General features: G+C 43.0%; 1 protein-coding gene across 1 annotated transcript; it reads right to left on the reverse strand.

Annotated features, from left to right (window-relative positions):
* Positions 1 to 4,239: 4,239 nt before the first annotated feature.
* rel (v-rel avian reticuloendotheliosis viral oncogene homolog) lies at positions 4,240 to 22,222 on the reverse strand. The gene is made up of 11 exons (XM_084321115.1): positions 22,168 to 22,222; positions 21,677 to 21,706; positions 16,975 to 17,114; positions 16,171 to 16,319; positions 15,441 to 15,532; positions 11,611 to 11,751; positions 10,767 to 10,871; positions 9,663 to 9,881; positions 8,830 to 8,892; positions 8,662 to 8,727; positions 4,240 to 7,448 (listed from the first exon to the last, which is right to left on the reverse strand). Exons 1-11 carry the CDS (start codon positions 22,172 to 22,174, stop codon positions 6,562 to 6,564), a joined length of 1,899 nt encoding a protein of 632 aa, XP_084177241.1. The 5' UTR covers positions 22,175 to 22,222; the 3' UTR covers positions 4,240 to 6,561.
* Between the last annotated feature and the right edge of the window lie 285 nt (positions 22,223 to 22,507).

The following is a 22,507-nucleotide window of genomic DNA, read 5'->3' on the forward strand; positions in this document are numbered from 1 at the left end:
CCTCCATGGGATTTTCCCTGCTCTGAAATATGAGTTAAGTCTCGCATGAGGTAACCATTCGTGTTACACGCAAGGTGACAATAGCTATAATTAAAATGTGCTTCAGGAAGTTTGTAAATGGCAGGAGCAGCTAAATTGCACTTATAGGAGGGGAGTAATAACTGTTCTCCATATTTCACACACACTTTGCCATTACAGTATATCTCTCTGGTAAAGATGAATATTACTGTAGATCTCTCTGGTAAATATGAATATGACTGTAGATCTCTCTGGGAAAGATGAATATTACTGTAGATCTCTCTGGTAAATATGAATATGACTGTAGATCTCTGGGAAAGATGAATGTTACTGTATATCTTTCTGGTAAAGATGAATACCGGTATGCGAATATAGTGTATGACATTATCTTGGCATGTTTCATCAACACATACATAACTACATGTTTAAATAAAATATAATAAAATAAAAATAAGGCGGCTAGGTGGTGCAGTGAGTTCGAGCCCAGCTCTCCGCATTGCTATCAGCTTGGCTGGTCGTTCATAAAAAAAAATAATAATAAATAAATTTAATATAAAATAAAAAAAATATTTTAATAAAAAACAATTGGCTCTGCGCAGTTTTGGCGCCCCCCTCTATATCTGCAACCATTATTTTTACATAAAAAAAAATTCTAACATAAGGGCAAATGAGCCAAAAATCTAAAACGGTCGGTCGGTCTGAGCCTCAGCTTTAGGTGTTCACAGTCAGAACATGCTAGAGCGCTGTGCATTGATGGGTATCGGTCAAGTGTTTATAGAATTGAGGGTTGAGGAAAGAAAGACTAACGTTAGAGAACTATGAAGAGGCAAAAGCCATCCGGCCATCCAGTATAAAAAGAGAAGAAAAGAAGAAGACGAGAAACGTGCCAAGGTGAAAGGTATGCAATTTTGTACAACTTCCAAGACCTGCCACACCAAGAGCTGATGAAGCAAGCAGAGGCACTTGTACACACTTTAAACCATGGAGGGAAATCTGATTTGGATGGGAAGGAGCTGGCTCAGGAGTTGGAAAATTTGATGTGATTGATGACTTTGCAGCGAGGAAGGCCAGAAGGATTGCACTGTAAATGGAAACCAGTAGGAGCTACAGGCTAACCTTGAAGTGGAATGATAGGGAGTGGAATGTAAATAGTTATTTAGACAAAGTTATAGTTATTTATTTGTTTGTTTATTTAGCATATTATATTTTGATTATATATGTGTAACATATTTTACAATACATAATTTTCTTTGAAAGCTAATTTGCACATTCTTTTATTGTTTGTTATTGTTATTATTATTATTATTGTGTGTTAGCTAAGTTGTTTATTTGTTTTAATTCTTTAGTGTGCACTTTACATTTATTCTTAGCTCTTGTTCTTGCTTGTAAAAAATAAAGGTGCAGTACTTTACTGTATGACTGTTAACCCTTTCACTGCCACACGACGGAGGGTTAACCCTTTACTATCACACAACCGACGGTCGTGAAAGGGTTTGGGGGGGGGGGGGGCACAGTGGTGAACCTCGGCCTAGGGTGCCAAATGTGCTGATATATATATATTTTTTTAATGATAATAATAATAATAAATAGACCAAATTTTAGGAGACAGCTTCTAAATAAAACTCCAACGCATAATGTAAATATTTAAATTTGTCATACATTTTGAGGGAATTGCATACAAAGACAGACCTCGCAAACACAAAACGAAGTCTATAACCATTTACCATTTATAACCAAACCTCTCAAAAAGCATCAGTAATAAATAAAATCACATACTGAAGGAAGGAAGAGAGGGGAGGAGAAATCATCGTCACTTTATGTGCAAAACACTTCTCACCTACTTCCTGCTCAAACAGCAGCTCGCTCACTCAGGTAAACAGAAGTGGACACGCGTGCGGGTCGCTTCATTACTTCCGGGTCACAAGTGTCTGCAGTGAAAGGGTTTACAAGGTGGAGGGTGGGGAGGGAGGGAGGGGAGGGGAGGAGACTACGGATCAGGGGGCGGAGCTTTTACTGGAACTAGGTGGCTGGGCAGGTCTAGCCTGCCTTTTCCAGGACATGGTTAGCTAACACTGACAGAAAAAGACACTGTGGTCTCCAGGACACACTGTTAATATGCATACACAGAGGAACCACACATAAACATACACACACGTGTGCATACATAGACACATCCACACGAAGACACATCCACATGAAGACACATTCGTAAACAAAGACACACACACACACACACACACGCACACACACACTGGTACACAGATGCACAGGTACACAGACACGCACACTCAGTCAATCGGCACATGCCTGTACACACAAACATGGACAACACACATACTAACAATCACACAGACACACATGTGCGCACACATACACATGCGCACACAGACACATACACAAACAGTACACACACACACACACACACACACACTACAACAACAACACACCATTCCTTTAAAAGGTGCCTGTGTGTGTCAGTTGCACTCAGTTGGAACAGATGAACCAAACTCAAAGGCAGGTTATCAAGTCAATAGAGGCCTTGTACAGAATGCAAAACAACAAGCAAGTTGCTATAGTACTGTATGTGTCGATATATGAGAAATATATAAACAAAAACACTCCAGTGTTTTACCTACTCTACCACTGCACAGAAATTAAACATTTTCTTTTGAAAGTGGTTACCAGTGGTTACAGGCAGCCATGCTGGAAGAAAGAGAAATACACAAGCATTCCGTGCAAGGCCTCTATTGTTGTCGGTATCCTGTATGTTGAGGTTAAATCGCGGTTGATCATGGTTCATTACAACAAGACAGGAAGGAAACGTGTGGTAATATTGCCTTGGAATTTCATAATTAATATGTGTGAATAAATTAGAGAACCATACTGCAAAAAGGAATGTGTGCCCTTTCAACAGTGGAGGGTGTTTTAAGTGATACTGGTGTTACAGAAATAGTCAATAAACCCCCACTAGGTGATCAGATTAGTACTGTATGGTAAATAAGGCCCAAAGGGTCAAAGCGATCATGTCACACCCCCCCTCGTGAGACAAGCTAGGCCCCTTCATCTCAGCAAAAGATCACACGGACGTGGGCCACCGATGGGCCCCTTCTGTCTGTCCCATCATGTCGCCACAACCCCAGGGGGGGGGGGGCTGCTAGCGCCCACAAGGACACCCCCCACAAGAGATCAACCCCCACAAGAAGACGCTGGATTGGACCAGCCATATGTATTATTGGCTAGAAATGATAGGATATAAGGCCCTACATAGGGTTATTCGGGAGCTCTCAGGCCGGACCCAACCAAGAGGGTCTGGGGGCTCCGCCACCGCTTGACCACCCAGAGACTACTGTGAGCTGATGCATTTTACGTGAGTAAATCATGGGAAACACCAATGGTTGTTTATAGATTAGAGTAATGTACAGATCCCTGATCTGTAAACCAGATTTACTCATGTATAATGTGTACAGTAAACCATGTATGTTCAAATTATGTTAACCAAGTGACTGTTTGATGTGCAGTATTGAGGTTTGAGATGCAAACCTGATTGTGATATTTCTGTACAACAGACAGCTGTTAATATTCTCTGATCATCTTTTGTATGTAGAAGTCAACCTTTTATTCACCCTTGGCCCTGACTCAAATAAATCAGTTGAGTTGAAATACAATTCTGGTTTGTCTGGCGTAAACGTTTTATTCCTCATCTGCTAAGTCAGAATGAGGAGACCAACAATTCTATCAAGTATGAATCTTTCCTCCTCCTTCCAGATAATCAATCTCATTGTATTGTGCTACAATAACCTCAAATTATTGTAGAAAGTCTGTGGGAATTTACTACAAACGACATACAGCATTTCACCTCAGGCTCCCGATATAAGAGAAACAGAAACCTCTGCACGGCAGCGTCCTGTGTTCCTCTGTAAATGATGCTGCACGACGTAAAAGTACCTCGGGGTCTCTGAACGTAGCAATTTCGCATGAAAAAGATTAGAATCAAAGAATGGTTTCCCATTCAAATATGAATAATAACATTCATGCAGATCAAATCAAATCAAATCAAATGTATTTGTAAGGCCCGACAACACACATTAATGTCCCCATGGGCCGGACACGTCTTCTTTAAACAAGTCAAGAAGAAACATCACAATAAGTCAAGAACAAAACAAAAACACCATAAAGTCCCCAAAAAATTATAATATGCATAAATGCAACACTCCCAGACTGTAGTTGAATTTGATTCACGACGGACATATTTTTCTTTATACATGTACTTGTTGTTAATAAGTCTTCTTTGTCTTCAGGTTTGTCTGTGTGAGGCTGGGGAGATGAGCGAAGACAACACACAGTCAGGCCTCTGGGAAAACAGGAGACTTTCCATAGGCCGGCTGTCTCATGATGTAAGCCCCCCGGGAACAGCTCTCGTGTGGCGGTGGATTTCCCTCGCCGTAGGTTCCCAGGGGATCAGGAGAGGGCAAATAAGGCCGTGGTGACGCGAGAGAATACGTAATTCATAGTTAATCACGATTAACTATGGACAATCATGCGATTAATCAGATTAAATATTTTAATAGATTGACAGCCTTAATTCTTATTTTTAAATGTGATAAAAACCAACATTGGATGTTTTTTGTGTTAACTCTGTAAACAAGCCTAGTCGCCCATATCCTTTCTGAAGAGTGAGACCAGCAGTATGTCACCAAACTGGGCGGGACTGCAGAGCTCCATACTCGCATCATGTCATCCAAATGATCCGATTATGTAATATCAATCAGCTTTAATTACATTCTCATTAAGATAACAAACTGATGTAAAACCTTGTTACACTTTTGTACTATTGTTTTAACCAGTGGACACATTTTTAGATGGTGAATTGCGAGTGGCGAAATACCACAGTGCAAAGGTGTCATTAACCTTTGGTTGAGTTGTACATGCAATACAGTCAGCGATACATTACTGGAATCTTGTGTGTGTCAATAGAACGTTTTACAACAGTGAGTGCTCTTGCTGCAACCACAAGGAAACAAGGCCTCCTTATGTAATCTTCGCTGTGCCTCGATGAAGAATCAGGTAATGCCCCCATGGGCTGGACAAGTCTTCTTTAAACAAGTCAAAAAGAAACATCACAATAAATCAAGAACAAAAATCCACCATAAATTCCAAATATGCGACACTCCGACATTCCCCAACAAAGGTAAGGAAAAACTCACTCAAAACCTAGCAATATGAAAAAAGCACCACAGGTGTGGAGAGAAACCTTAGATGGGCCGTAATTTAATTTGGAACTGGACCATTTCAGCAACTTGTGGGTTGAGTGCCAGAAATACATGTTTAGGGTCTATTGAATACATAACATCACCCAATGGGGCCCAGGTTAATCTCAGTGAACATTCATTTCATTGGCTGTTAATTAACAGCTGGGGATCACCAACTTGGGTAGGTAGTCAAACTCTTTATTCTACACCAAAAAAGTTATTTGGTTACTAAATAATGAAGGTTAAGTTGGCTGATGACAATCTGAATCCTCTCACCACTTTGCTTATTAGTTTCATGACCTGGATATGATTACAATGTTATTTTATGTACTGGATATGTTTACAGTGTTATTTTATGTATACAGTTCATGGCTTAGTCCCACCACCCTTAGGTCTAAGATCACCATTGTTATATGGTAAGCTGATACTCATGTATACTTTCCTTCACATAAGTATGAATATACAATATTTCAGATAACAAAATAAAACACAGGATCTTCTTTTTATTCTCTTTAATTAAGAATTGGTCATATAAAAAAGTGTAAAAAAAAGTCGTTTTCAAAATAATTTTCTTTGTCTGACAGAAACGACTTTGAGAAGGCATGCGAGTATAAGGCATGTAGGTAAAAGTGATGGGGTGAAAACAACAACAGCTAAGAACGCTAACTCGTTTCGGGTGAGAACAGCCATCAGGTTAATGATACTCTGAGAACTGGGATAGTACAAGTGATCACTGGCATGACATAGTCATTACAAAGGGAATACACAGCAGAGCTGCCACTGGGTGCATTCCCCCTCACTTCCTCAATGGAAGTTTCATTACACTGCCACTTCTTGAGAGCTATAGCTCTAACTATTGCTTTCGCTCTCAACTGTGACTAACAGGAATGTACAGAGTGCATTTAAGTCTAAAGGGAACGACATTAATGTCGGCATTAACCGTTCTGACAATGAAAGAATCCAACTGACACTTGAAACACAAGCCTGCCTTACACAAAAAACGATAAAAGGTAAACACATTGAGACGTCCTTTGTATCTTATTGATAACATTATGACAGCCCGGTTTAGCCTAAATACAGCACTTTCAAAACCCCTCATATCTTCCCAAGAAAAATCAAACATTTTACACATTGGCAGTGAACCTAACTTTACCTGAGCGAGTCTGACAAAGAAGTACATTCATAGATTTAACATATTTTTTTTTTAATAGATTAGCCTTACGCGTGACTCACATTCACTGTTCCTCTGTTCTGGGAGTGGCTGAAGTTCTTTGTTGGCGCTGATAAAAAATTTTCATTCCTTGTAGTCATTTTGCCGACTTACTCTGACCCAATCAGCCAGAGAGGCAAAGTGGACATCACGGGCCATACCGTTATTAGAGAATGGGTTCTGTAGATCTTTGAGGGGTTGGATGCTGCTGTTGCTACCGCCGTCGTGCCTCATGGCATCCATGTTGGTGCCGTTGCTCATGGGCCGAGGGAGCAGGTTGGTGTAAGTGCCGCCCTGACTTTCCATGGGTGACTGCATGAGGGGAGGGTGACTCTCCTGTCCCCCAGTGGTCAGGGGCTCTTGCTTCAGAAAGCCTGGCTGAGGACCACCCCCCACCAGGCGGCTCAGAAAATCATCCCCTTCCATGCCCTCTAGAAATGGGAAACAGGGCAGGCCCAGGGCAGGCCCTCTGTCACCAGATACCACTCCATTCAAGGTGCCCTGAGCCGGGGTGAGGGGATTGAAACCAGAGTTAGACCATTGAGTGTGATGACCCGTATTCTGGTTCCCCTGGGCCTCGAGGGCGGCCTCTTCCCTCCGGTGGTGATGCTGCAGGAGGTGAGCCTGGGAGCTGGGCCGTGCCTGGCCTGCTGGAAGGACCTGGGAGTCTGGCTCCAAGAATTGCAGATCTGTCATGGTGAGCTGGGGCAGGGAGTTACCGCCACCAGTGTCCTGCCTTGGCATGTACCCTAGTGCAAAGTTAGGCTGCTGTTTCATGCTCCCAGATGGATTCATGTGGACAGCACCCATGGAGAGCATTGGATTGGAGTTTGACCACAGCTGGTTGACCGATACATTGGGTCCCTGTGGTGTCATCATTGTGCGCTGAGGTTGGTAAGTCTGGTTGGACATAGCAGCTTGCTGGCGCATCCCAGGGGTGGCGTGTTGCTTCAGGTACATGTTGGTGGGATCTGATGACAGATATAGCAAATGTTAGTGTGATTGCAGTGTGAGACTGTGCTAGTATCTGAACTATATAAAACTTACAGAAGCTTAGCTTAAAGGCTCAATCATTGATCCAAACATAAAACAAATGGGGACATGTCTTCAGTCTCTAGCTGATTGACTGAGCTCTTGATACAAGGATTAACACTAGACAACACGTTAATATCTTTAATTGTGTTTGTTTTTAATTGTTTTTGTGGCTATAAAAGGTTTGTTTACATTAGTGATGGTTTTAAGTATTAGAGTAAAATAGACCTATATTCTGTGTTACAATAAGACATTTCCACAAACTCTACAAGAATGTATAATAATATACCCAAAATGTATATGAAAAAGAAAAAGAAAAAAAAAACTGTGATTGGGGCTTTAAACAAAGCTTTAATGAAACAAGTAGCGACAGCTTTTGATTAGCAATACAAGCCAGATTCAAAGTAGGGGCGTGTGACTAGAGCACGTTATTTATATATATATATATATATTATTATTATTATATATATATTAGTGCTGTCAATCGATTAAAATATTTAACTCGATTAATCGCATGATTGTCCATAGTTAACTCGCGATTAATCGATTTTTTTTAATACCTTAAACGGATCTTTTTCAAGTTCCAAGTTTTAATACTCTTATCAACATGCGAGTCAACAAATGCTTGCTTTATGCAGCCATTTAACACAAAAGGATGACCCTCATGCATTGCATTTGCATCAAATTAAAAACAGAGTGATGCACAAAATAACTTAAAAGAAAATAATAATTTAAAACGATGAATAAAGTGTGCATGAAATAATAGGAGAAAGAAAACGTTAGGAACTTGTTACATTCACCCACACAAGGGCTGAGTAATCACACACCCCCCCTCTCTCTCTCACACACACTCTCCCATCTCTCTTTCTTTCTTGCCCCTTCCTCATCTCTCTCACCCCCCTCTCTCTCTATATATCTCACACACACACTTCAGAAACAAACATAGTATCAATGAGAGCATCAACAATACACCTGAGTGAAGTCTAATACATTTTTTATTTCTTTTCTTAAAAGTTAATCGTGAGTTAAAAAAATAGTGGCGTTAATAGAATCGGGCGATAACGCGTTAATACCGCGTTAACTTTGACAGCCTTAATATATATATATATATAATATAATGTTATTTAGGAGCAGTGTGAATATACTGGGTACCTTTTCTCACGGCCTGGGCCATCAGAGGAGTCTGCCGCACTGCCTTGGGCCTATTCATCACCAGCCCTGAGGAACCAACAACACAACTGACCTTTACTACCTGTACGCACACACACACCACACACACACACGAAAAAGGCTTGAATCTTGATGCACTGGACATCTTACCTGGAAAATTGACCTTCATTAAGTTTTCTCGTCCCCGCTTTTTCGCATTACAACCGTAGGGGTCTGCAGAAAACACAGAAAGACATTCATGTTCAACGCAGTACCAGTGCCGCATGTTGTGAAGACCCACTCCAGGTACATCTCCGAGCAAGCGTCTGAATGTCACTGAACAATGTTCACCCTGGATGGTTAGGTCCAAGGAGACTGTGCTATATCAATAGCTATGTTAAGCCCCGATACAATTCCAATCCTAATGATAAATGAATAATAAATAAATGAAAACAATTAACCCTTTCACTGCCGCACTACCAAAACGGTTAACCCTTTCACTGCGACAATTCACAGAAGGTTAACCATTTCACTGCCACACGACAGCCGGACCGTCGGTTGTGTAATAGTAAAGGGTTAACCTTCTGTCGTGTGGCAGTGAAAGGGTTAAGGGAAAGCTGCGATGTAGGCTATTATTTTCTTTAAGCAGAATTATTCAATTACCAAGCATATCCTAACTACATTAGATATCTGGCTGCATGTTAGCCTAGCTTAGCACAATGAATGGAAGTGGACATGACCGGTTAGCCTAGGCATTGTCCAACTAACACCTCTCCCGAAGGCTAACCGGTCATGTCCGCTTCCATTCATTGTGCTAAGCTAGGCTAACATGCAGCCAGATGGCTTTCTATTGAACGCACAAAGAGGAAACTGGTACCTATCTTCTTGTCTCTCTCTGGAGAAGACGATAAGCAAATTTTGCAAAATGTTGGTGTGTTCCTTTAATAACTCAGATCTGGATCTGGAGTGAAAAGACTCGATTGGTTTTTCCTTCGGCTGTTTACCTTTGTCATCAGGCAGGTAGCGGAACTCCATAGGCTCGCTGACCTCGAGATCGGTGGGCCGGCGCAGCTGCATGCGCACCGTGACAGAGGACGTGATGGACGGGTCGTAGTAGGGAGGGGTCTTAAAGACGATGGCCACCTGGCGATGAACGTCAGCCTGGGAGAAGGAACCTTTGGCCTCCCAGCCCTCGCTGGAGAAGAAACGCACCTCTATGTCATCTGGAGGACAAGAATGGAGGGATGGAAGGAAGAGTAGAGATGAGTGAATGAATGAATGGACACCAGAGCTGAACACAGAATGACGCCTAAAGAGGGGCATATAGAAGAATGGACAGACGGATGGATAGATGGACAGAATGAATGAACAAATAAAAGAGTGAGTGAAAGAGACATCAACAATAGCACCGCATGGTGCGTCAGCAAGGCACACAGGGTCCTGAAAGACCCCAGCCACCCAAACCACAAACTGAGCGCATGCCGTCTGGCAGACGGTAGCGCAGTCTCAGGTCCACATCCAAAAGAACACTGAACAGCTACTTAAGATAATATATTCCTTTATTGATCCCCTTGGGGAAATTCGGTATCATAGCAGCATGGGGGAGGGGGGAGGGGAGGTACAGGTAGTAGAAGACATACAGGTACAGGTCACAGAATTATTAAAATAGAATAAAAAGGCAGTGTAAACAATATAATTATAATTAACTCTGGACATGCATACCGGTATATGAATATATGAAATCTAGCCTTCTGGCGTATTTACATTTTTTATTGATTAATATGCACTGTCCCTTTTGCAAATAAACTTAAACATATGGGCAACAAGGTGCAAGATGAGGGTATGTATGCCCTCTGTTATTTTGCCCTACAATAAATATAGTTACAATATATAATCTAATAATCTAAATCTAATCTAAAAAATTAAATGCTAGAATGCTAAATGCTAAATATATGCAATATATAATCTAATAATCCAATAGTCTAAATAGAATCTAATATATAATCTAAAAATGCTAAATGCTTCCACCAGGAAGCATGTTTAAAGGTTTTAAACATGCTTAAAGGTAGCAGTGAGGTGACTGCTGTGGCCTCAGCAGAGCCCTTTACCTTTCTGTACTTTGTCACACAGCAGGAAGATCTCATCCCCTCCCTTTACACCCCCGCTGTTCCTGTTCACCCGACAGATCCGCAGCTCCGCTGTATTTGGGGCCCCTGACGACGCATAAAACACACGATTTATTCTATGTCCACAGTTACATATTCGCTTGCTCATTTGACAAACAATTCCTTGCTAACTGCTTGGCTCTCCAAACACACACAAATATAGGGAGAGACACATGTAGGCTTGTAGATCTCTCATCAGTATGTGAAACTAAGCAGTGCTGCGAGATTCAACCTTTTTCAAACAATTACCCAAACTATTGTTATATATATATATATATATATATATATATATATATATATATAAAAAAAAAAAGGGATGATATTAGATATTGAGGGCCTGAGGTTTAGCAAAGCTTTTGACTTTCAGTTTACAAATCAAGCCTCACCACATTGAGTCACATGTTTGCAGTCAAAAGAGGAAGTACACTATGGTAACAGGGCTGTTTCAGGGTTAGTGTGTACAGTGAACTTCCTCTCTCTCTCTCTCTCTCTCTCTCTCTCTCTCTCTCTCTCTCTCTCTCTCTCACACGCACACAGGCACACACACAGAGGCACACACGCACCACTATGCACACGCACACAGGCACACAGGCACACACACAGAGGCACACACACACGCACGCACCACTATGCACGTGCACACACACACAGGTACATGCAAGTAATTCAACTGAAACAAACAGACAGAGACACACACATACACAGGTAGACAAACACACACTGGTACATGCAAGTAATTAAACAGAAACAAAACAGACACAGAGTCACACACACCCTGGCCACTCACTGTTGTCATAGATGGGGTTGGTGACTATAGGGTTGAGGGCGCGGCTGTAGTGACCACTTTCATCCTGAAGAAACACCTGGATACACAGACGCACAACGTTCAGGTCATACTGCTCCGTCTGCAACAGCTGCTCCTGGGGCACTGAGGGGGGGGAGAGAGAGAGAGAGAGAGAGAGAGAGAGAGAGAGAGAGAGAGAGAGAGAGAGAGAGAGAGAGAGAGAGAGAGAGAGAGAGAGAGAGAGACAGACAGACAGACAGACAGACAGACAGACAGACAGACAGACAGACAGACAGACAGACAGACAGACAGACAGACAGACAGACAGACAGACAGACAGACAGACAGACAGACAGACACACGTCAATATAATGAATATACTAGTACATTTACATATGTACACATACCCACAAAATGGACCTCAATTATTAGATAACATAACACACAAAGAGATCTGTACAGAGAACTTTTATATATGCACTCAAATATACGCTCAAATGTATTTCTACTTACAATTTGATAATAATGAGTCCTTTTGGTATTAATTGTAGCACAGGATTACATCAACTTTGAGCCTTTTACACATACGGAAATATTGATATGATCATATTTCTGTTAATACCATTGAATGCGATTATGCGATATAACTTTCCCTCCCAAGTGACATGATCAGTGAAATGGTTATAGACCGGATTAATTATTATAAATTTTTTTTGGAGATCGATGTCATACTGTGACACTGAAATGAAAAAATATTTCATCAACTAAAATATTTAGTCAACAAAAATATTCAGTACGTCACACCCCGTGCCTCTCCCAGCAAGTGGCTAATCTTGAGTTTCCGACCCCCCAGTAAGCTAACCATGGATAAATCCAAAAAAAGGAAAGTCTGAGGAAAATAGCGTGGACAGCTTTATTAGATCATATACAATGTGACGCGTGGCTCAGAAGAGGGAGAGGAGATGACATGCGACAGAACGGGGAATTGACCTATCTCAAACCCCGCCTTCTTTTCTTCATCCTACAATCACATTGGAGGATCAACAAAAGAGGGTGGGGTTTGATATAGGTAAATTCCAACCCATGGCTGTGCATCTTAAAGGGGAACTATCTTATAAATGGCATTTTCCAGTGTTTAGCATTGTTTCCTAGCTATGTGGACTTATATTAATAGGATCTATGTCTCTAATTCTCATATTGGCGCATTCTTCCAATTCTCCTCTCACAATATTCACCCTCACTGAACTGAGTCATCTGAAAATGTGCATATCTGTGATGTCAGATATTTATCAGCTGCATAATAATGTGGCAGTTGGTGTGGCAGTTGGCACCAGGCCACACAGTGGTTGGAGCCCAGCCTCAAAACGGCTTAAGATCTTGAGGTAGAAAAATGCTGTTTTTGAGTACTTGATTAGAAATACAAAACAACAAATTATTTTGACAAAATACTTACAGAGGTGTTCCATAGACTCACAGGAATTGTGTAAAAGTGCCCAAATAGTGAAAGAAATAGTAAAATAGTTCCCCTTTAAGCCCACCGGGTCAGCATAAGTAAAGGTCATTTTAGGAGAGCAGGTGTAAGCTATGTCACTCACAAATATCTTACTTCTCTTCCTCACTGTACTGGACAGTGTGTCTTCCACTAGGCTACTTCCCCCTCGAACTACCTCCACTCTGGTTCTGCATAGATGAAACTCTTGATTAGATTTGTGATTTGAGCACAGAAGCGTATCAGGTATCACAGCGGCTAAAAAGCTGATAGCATCACGATGGTTTCAACGGGAAAAAATTTGTAGGAAGGTTTGGATTCTTACATATCTCGATGTGATTTATCTAGAAATATCTACAGCAAGGATTTTAGGTGTCAGTGAATCCAAAATTGCAATGTGGTTAGAAGTGGTGGAGAGAATAAAAGCTAGCATATGAATTGTAGTGCCTGGAAAGGAGCGAATGATAATGGATGGATTATCCAAGTGGGGGTCCGGGGGGGGGGGGGGAGCGAGCGAGAGCATATGTATGTAGGGTATTAGATAGCAAGTATTAGGTATATTACTCGTATAATACATTTATTCAAATGGTGATTTAAATTGGAGGTGTACTGTTAATTAATGCTTGTATATCTAATTTTATGTTGTTATGTTTATGTGTATGTTTAAAAAATAATAAAAAAAATCAAATATAAAAAAAAAGAAGCGTGACTGAGTTCTCTGTTCTGGTGGTGGGGGGAAAAGAGATCCATTATCTACACCAGTGGTTCTCAAACCTTTTCACGTCAAAGAACACCAAGAGATTAATACGTAATTGGCCAAGGACCCCCATTTCATAGGACTGTGTCCCTGGGACCCCCATCTGAGAAGATATTTGCAGTTACATTTAATCCAGAATTCCAAAACGGTCTACACTGACGGTGGACTGCATTTATATAGCACTTAAAAAGGGTCTAGTTGGCCTTTAAATGCTATATTATGACTGCATAAAACACCATGACACCCATACTGCTGCGGAGAGACTTATAATATCAAAGAAAATAGACCCTCCAGGGTTCAAATGAGTTCTAAAACTCCAGGGTAATAAACACGTCAGAGAGCACAGACACGGATGTGTGTATTCACAGGCAGGATATCACAGACACGGATGTGTGTATTCACAGGCAGGATATCACAGACACGGATGTGTGTATTCACAGGCAGGATATCACATAATGTACCATACGATGTATTTCTGAGTAACCAAAAAAACAACAGCATATATTTTCTACTTTTTCTCCCCCATTTTTTTTCTATTTTTCTCCCATCCCAATTTCGTATTGTCCAATTCTACCCTCCCCTGTCTCGAACGTTGTTAGACCATGCCTCCCACTGGTCGGCTGCAATGTGGACGAAGCCTTGCATCACGTGTCCCCTCCGGTACACGAGGAGGCAGCCGTCGCATTTTTCACCTGTACAGCGCGATCTCTCAGTGGCGAGGAGTAACGCGTGGGAGGCTCACGCTGCCCCCGATACTTCCTGATTCTGCTGTACAGGCGCACCAACCGACCTGTAGGAGTCGCTGTCCACAACGTCCGATCCCCACCCACCGGCTTTCCCACCCCCTAATACTGCCAATTGTATTAGTATGAACGACCAGCCAAGCCGGAAGCAACGCAGAGAGCTGGGCTCGAACCCAGCATATCCTGTGTTAGTGGCGAGCGCCTTGCCCACTGCGCCACTTAGCCGCCCTAACAACATATATTTTCCAATTCAGCCTCACAGTTTGTCGCTCTGCGCCAGTTTATCGTTGTCTTTTTACAAGCCTATAAAGTGCCTTTCCCTACTTTTATCATGGTCTCAGAGCAGGGGAACCCCCTTCCCCCCTCCCTCCTCTCGATGAATCCTGCATTCCCAACTCTCACGTGGCATCCTGCACCGGGGCTGGAATTGAGCAACTGTGAGAAAGAATGGGGAAGTAGCCCGGCGCTTGTTTGTACTTGAGAAGCTCAGTCTGCTCAGGAGGACAGAGGAGTGAAACTGCACTGGGGAAATGGCATTGTTGGATAGTGTGTGTGTGTGTATACGTGTGTGTGTGTGTGTGTGTGTGTGTGTGTGTGTGTGTGTATACGTGTGTGTCCACGGTGAAGGTTCTCAGGGTGAGGTTTTCTAACCGCCGTTAACTGCATTTCCACGCGAAAGAGTTAAATTGGGATAGACGGAAAGAGATAGAGAATTGATCCATCTCAAACTCTGCCCTCTTTTCCTCTACCTCCAAGGACGACTGTTGCGATTGGAGGAGCGAGGAGAAGAGGGCGGGGTTTGAGATAGATCAATCAGAGGGGAGGCTTGACACGGAGGACTCACCGTTGAAGGGGTTGACACCTCGGGCCATCCTCTGCATGATGGCGTCTTTCACCTCTCTCCTCCTCACACACTGGATGCCCAGATTCTGGAAGCTGCATGCACAGAGGAACGGAGCAGTGAGACACTGATAGGCTCACAGACACAAAATGGTTTCCTATAGTGCTCCAACAAGTGGTCTCACTAATTCCTTGATAATGAACTGTGTGCGCTCTTCTTTTAAACACAGTTGTCCAGAGTCATCTGGAGCCCTGTGCTAATTGCCATGAAGGATTTTCAAATTACACACAAAGTACATAAACGTACCGATTCATTCATCACACACATAAATGTATATACACGCATTTGCGCGTGCATAACGCGCACACACACACACACAACCTCTTTTTCTCTATAAAACACACACCAAGAGGGATGATGTCACTTGGGGAATTCCCACATTGCCATCCCCATCACAAATATGGTTAGACAATTATGCTGTGTGTGTGTTTGTGCTAATCTATACATGTAAAGGTGCATGTGTATAATCTGAGAGTTCACACTTTCACGTGACATATTCGTTTGTGTATGTGTGCCTGTGTACTGGTGAGAGAGAGGGAATATCTTTTTTTTTTACCCTGTATGAGGACAACACAATGCCAAGTGTACGTGATTACGTGACAATGATAACTTGGTATAACTCGATTTTTCCTTAAGGGGAACTCCCTTTGATGAAGCCAAAGTGTAAACTCACGCGATGACCCTGCGGTCGGGACCAAACTCTGCCTCGTAGTATCCCTCTTTACAGTCCCTGCCCACCAGGTCGTGAGGATGAGGCCTGTACGGCTCACTCTTGGTCACCAGGGACACGCACACCCTGCCCTTACCACAGTAATTCAGGATCTATGGTGGCCAGGGAGAGAAGGAAGGAGGGGGAGAGAGAGAGAATGAGGGATACATACTGTATGCATATGCATCATTAAGCAGGGGAATAATATTCATAAAAGCAAAGGTGGACACACGATTATAAACCAAAGACAGCTGTACAGTGGAAAATGGTTCATCTGAACTTGGCAGTGATGACATGTAGAATAAATGTACCACAATAAATCCACAATAATAAATGGTGGAAGTTTGAGGTGAACAGATGTCGAATAGCTAGCTGAAGTTTGATGCTTCTTATTGTATAACTTAATAATTATAATACTATATATACCGTTTTGGGTGAACGGACTGGATGTCAACTGGCCGTTAATTATGGAACGCTACAGTTGCTTCAGTCTTTTTCAGAGACATAACAGACAGACTGACGTCCACTATAGCATTGCTAATAAATGCATTGCTAATAAACGCTAACAATTTCTATCTCCGATATTCCAAAATCCAAAACACTGACGTCGGTGCATTTTGGGTGGATTGAGACGACTTCCAGTTTTGCTGCAAATCAGATGGGCTTCTTAAACAATGTGAAAATTCCTTTAAGAGGCCCTGATCTACATCATCGACGTCAACAAGAAGCATCTGCGCTGCCTGGCTACGAGTGGAGGCGCTCCCTCACCTGCAGACTGGGGTAGGTCCTGTTGTTGTCAGAGCTCCTCTCCCCTGGGATACTGCCTGCAGAGCGACCCTCACACTTGTACCTGAAACGCATGCCCCTCTGCTTTGGCTGTTCAAAAATCTGGATCTCTGGCTCAGCCACTGCAATAGACAGGTGAGACATCGGGAGTCAGTGAAAATAAGGAAGGGTGGATGGATAGATGGATGGATGGATGAATGGTGGGTGGGTGGATAGATGGATGGATGAATGATGGGTGGGTGGATAGTGGGTGGATGGATGGTTGTATGGATGTCTGGTTTGTTGTACGGATGGATGGATGGATGAATGGTAGGTGGGTGGATAGATGGAGGGCATCTGTATGCAGCATACACCGATAGACAAGTGAGTGAGGCCAGTTTAGAGATCTCAAACGCTAACAAACAAATGTTGCAACACACAACTGTGAACTCCTGAGACCTCCTATGTAATGGCACTGTGACTAACAAGCATTTCTGACTTAAATTAAATCATCACTTAGGTTCTAAGTGATAGAACTCCATAGAGTTCTAAGTGATATAAGTCAAGAGTTCTAAGTGATAGAACTCGATAGAGAACTTTTGACATAGAAAATGTAGGCATGCTGACTGCTGAGTCTGGGCTGTCACATTTTCTTACTTTGGAATGCAAGGTGGTTACTACGGTAGAGCTGGCAAACACATTTACGTCACAATACCACAGGACTGAGAACAGATGCGCATGCGCAGATTTACAAACATCAACATGAAGACAGAAAACACTCATCACAGACAAGCTGGATGTGGCCAATTACTTAAACATATTCTTTACAAACATTAAAGAAAATTACCCTCCCTCCCGCATTTTGGTGTAGAACACCTCCTAGCCTTCTACAAAAACCTAGGGGTTCGCAAAGACAACTTCATATTCGAAATGGTAACAACAGATGATGTGCTCAAAAAACTGAGAGCCCTCCAACCTAACAAGGCCACTGGCCATGACAATATCCCCTCCAAATTCCTCAGAGACTTAGCAGCCACCATCACCCCAGTCATCACCCACATAATAAATGTCTCCATAAAACAGGGACACGTCCCCAAAGATTTCCAAATTGCGAGAGCGACCCCCCTGCACAAAAAAGGCAGAAAATTAGACCCAGGCAACTACTGCCCTGTTTCTATTCTTACCTCCATCTCGAAAGTTATGGAAAAAATAGTCTACGAACAGGTCGAAAAGTACCTTGCGGGGAAAAAAGCTAACCTACGAATTCCAATCTGGCTTCAGAACATCCCATTCCACTGACACATGCCTTCTCTATTTGAACGACCACATCAAACACGAGGTGGACGCGGACAAATACTGCAGCATGGTCATGCTGGACCGCCAAAAGGCTTTCGACACCGTCAATCACTCCATTCTTGATCAACTAAAAGCAATTGGTTTTGATAGTTCATCAGTGAGCTGGATGCAATCCTACCTGGAGGGGAGAGAACAGATGGTGGAGGTAAATGGTACTCTATCCCCCCCCCCCTCCCAGTGAGCTGCGGTGTTCCACAAGGAAGCATACTAGGACCTTTACTGTTCCTAATTTATGCAAATGGCATGTCATCAGCTTGTGACTGCAACTTGTGCCCTGCTGGTCTCTGACAGGGACAAAGGCCCTCAGCTCTGAACTCGGCAGAATCTGCACCTGGTTCGCTGATAAACTATCATTACACCTGGGTAAAACAGAATCCATTCTCTTTGGATCAAATAACAAACTCAGCAAGGCCAACTGTTACCCACTCTGTTACCCACTCTGGTACAGTGGGTGACAATATTGTCACAAGGAAAGATGAAATTACCTACCTGGGTTCCATCCTAGAGGCAAATATTTCCTGTGACAAAATGGCAACCAATGTAATCAAAAAAGTCAACCAACGAACGAGATTATTGTACCAGATCTCCTCTCTGGTGAACAAGAATACCTTGAAGACTAACAGGAGCACTCATTCAAGGGTACTACGACTATGCTTGCACCTCATCGTACCAAAGCACCTCAAAGGCCCTTAAAACAAGGCTACAAACGTCACAAAACAAACTGTCAAACTACTGCTTGGCCTTACTCCTAAAACCCACCTTACCCCTGCCCATTTTGACAACCTAGAATGGCTTAGAGACAGTACAGCAACTTGCAATAGGCCTGGTCTACAAGATACACTACACCACTAAGATACCCAAAGGTCAGTGAATTCCACGACCACAACACCAGAGCGAGTTCCACAAATTATGTTCAACCCAGATTCAGCAGCAGCAGCATCACACCTGGACAAGAGGCAGGGGAACTATGTGAGAATGCTGTTCATCGACTACAGCTCAGCATTCAATACCATAGTCCCCTCCAAACTCATAGCCAAGCTCAGGGACCTGGGCTTGAACTATGACCTCTGCCAGTGGGTCTTGGACTTCCTGACGGGTAGACCCCAGGTGGTAAGAGCAGGCAACTGCACCTCCTCATCCATCACGCTCAACATAGGGGCCCCCCAGGGCTGTGTTCTGAGCCCCCTCATCTACTCCCTGTACACACATGACTGTGTGGCACAGAGGAACAACAACACAATCATCAAATTTGCTGATGACACAGTAGTGGTGGGCCTGATCTCTGCCAACGACGAGAGGGCCTACCTGGAAGAGGTAGAGAATCTGTCGCAGTGGTGTCAGGAGAACTGCCTCTCCCTGAACGTCAGCAAAACAAAAGAGATGATTGTGGACTTCAGGAGGTCGGGGGTCACGGACTACAGCCCCCTCAGCATCGACGGGGCACCGGTTGAGAGAGTGAACAGTTTCAAGTACCTCGTAGTCCACATATCCGAGGACTTGACATGGACCACACACATTGACAGTGTTGTGAAGAAGGCACGGCAACGCCTCTACTTCCTCAGGCGCCTAAGGAAGTTCCAAGTCAGTCAGAAGATCCTTAAGAACTTCTACTCATGCACAATAGAGAGCATCCTGACTGGCAATATCACCTCCTGGTTTGGGAATAGCACCGCACAAGACCGTAGCAGACTACAGAGAGTGGCCCGTTTAGCCGAACGCACAATTGGAGGGGGGCTTCCCACTCTCCAGAACATTTACAACAAGCGATGCATGGGTAAGGCTAAGAGAATTATCAAAGACTCCAGCCACCCAAACAACTGCCTCTTTGAACTGCTGCGGTCAGGCAAGCGATACCAAACTCATAGCCAAGCTCAGGGACCTGGACTTAAACTATGACCTCTGCCAGTGGGTCTTGGACTTCCTGACGGGTAGACCCCAGGTGGTAAGAGCAGGCAACTGCACCTCCTCATCCATCACGCTCAACATAGGGGCCCCCCAGGGCTGTGTTCTGAGTCCCCTCCTCTACTCCCTGTACACACATGACTGTGTGGCACAGCGGAACAACAACACAATCATCACATTTGCTGATGACACAGTAGTGGTGGGCCTGATCTCTGCCAACGACGAGAGGGCCTACCTGGAAGAGGTAGATAATCTGTTGCAGTGGTGTCAGGAGAAGTGCCTCTCCCTGAACGTCAGCAAAACAAAAGAGATGATTGTGGACTTCAGGAGGTCGGGGGTCAGGGACTACAGCCCCCTCAGCATCGACGGGGCACCGGTTGAGAGAGTGAACAGTTTCAAGTACCTCGTAGTCCACATATCCGAGGACTTGACATGGACCACACACATTGACAGTGTTGTGAAGACGGAGTCTCATGGCAAGCACAGAAAGACTCAGAAGAAGCTTCTACCTAACAATAACACTATGCAACAACCATCAAATGCACTCACAGCACACACATCCACACACTCACTTTAAACAAACAACTCACTGCAGCACCCACTTTACACACTTTAGAACACCTAAACACACTTTATATTTATTGGTAAAGAATTTGCACTACAACCCATACCTCATTACACCTTACTGTAAATTGTACCTAAATTGTACCTCATCCCATTTCTGCTTTGCACTATATAGTATATTGTATATTAGTATATTGTATAGTATATTGTATGGTAACTCAGTTACTTCTACTCTGCATTGAACATTGTACATATGTACATACTGAACACTTGTGTCTACGTACGTGACTTCTATTTTTTACTTATCTATTTTTGTCTAGCACAGTCTCTGGAGCGTAACAGAAAGAAGCATTTTGTATAAAAGTATTCTGTACTTCTGTATGACAACTAATAAAGAAACTTGACCTTGAAACTAAATGTCCTGATGAATTGAAAATGGAGGACCCTGATGTAAACAAGACAAACGTATTTTTCTGGTCTGCATCCTCTTAGTAGTTTGTATTGAGCCGTACTGTATTGTACCCATTTTGCAATCTGTTAATAAAAGTTTCAATCAATCAACCAATGAGTCTCTACACACACACTAACTCACATGCACACACACTTGAGATTACAACAATGTAAACTAACCAGCATGTGTTCATTTAAAACCATAGAAATATAAGATGAAAACTGGGAGCACTGGTCGCTGAACGCACTCATACAGAGCAGCTCTGCAATACAAGCAATGTCACTACCCATAAACAGAATTGAGGAAGTGAAAATAGGGACATAGTCAGAGACAGTGCATACTCAAGTCATTTCCCTAGGTATTTATGGGTTTTGTCTTGTATAGGCCGGACAATATATTTGACTGTATAAGAATAAATCATAATGTACTTACTTATATGTTGGCCCAAAGAGGGCATGAGGACTGTTGTGGGGAGAAAGGGTGATTCATTCATTATTGTACACTCTTGTAAATTAAGAAACAAGTAAAAACATTTATCTTACTCAGGAATCTGCCTACATAAAGCTATGGAGTCAAACAATAGGCTATGAGAAGGTGCCATTGCTTGATACCAAGATAAGATTAAATCACATGAATGATTTAGCTACAAGATCTGAACCATAAAGGTTTCAAATGTTTTGTTTAACATGTGGTCCAATAGTATTTTTGTCCCAAACTAAATATTCTACTATATCTACAAAATCGTGTAATTTTCGCGTGGGCTGTTCGTATTTTGGTCATGACCATAGCAGGCGACACATAGCTAGACTTGACACTTCACGGACAATCACAATGTGAACATCAGACACCACTCACTATGCCCATTGAAACGGTCCTCACTCCACTCGTCAGTATCGTTGTCATTAAGAAACGTCACTACTCACCGTCCATGATGTGCACAGCCCTTATAACGGGCTACTGTCTGTCTGTGAAACCAGGACTGAATAAGTGACAGTGTACAGTAAAATTAATATTTGTACAGACGCGCTCGCCTGGGAATTTCCCCTTATCACCGCCCCTTCTTCTGAACTGGCCAATGACAGAGATGAGCGCTTATAGGACACTGTACTTCCGCGTTACATGGAGCTCGTGAGGGGGAGGGTGGAAGTGAGCGCGTGGGAGGTAAATTAATGACGTAATGATCGATTAGCGCTACGTCAAGGGCTCAAGGCTCAACGCGCTCCTTCCCCCCCCCCCTCTCTCTCCTGAGCTTAAAGTGCCGAA

This window comes from Notolepis coatsorum (genome assembly GCF_963971535.1).
Source record: "Notolepis coatsorum genome assembly, chromosome: 9".
NCBI lineage: Eukaryota > Metazoa > Chordata > Actinopteri > Aulopiformes > Paralepididae > Notolepis > Notolepis coatsorum.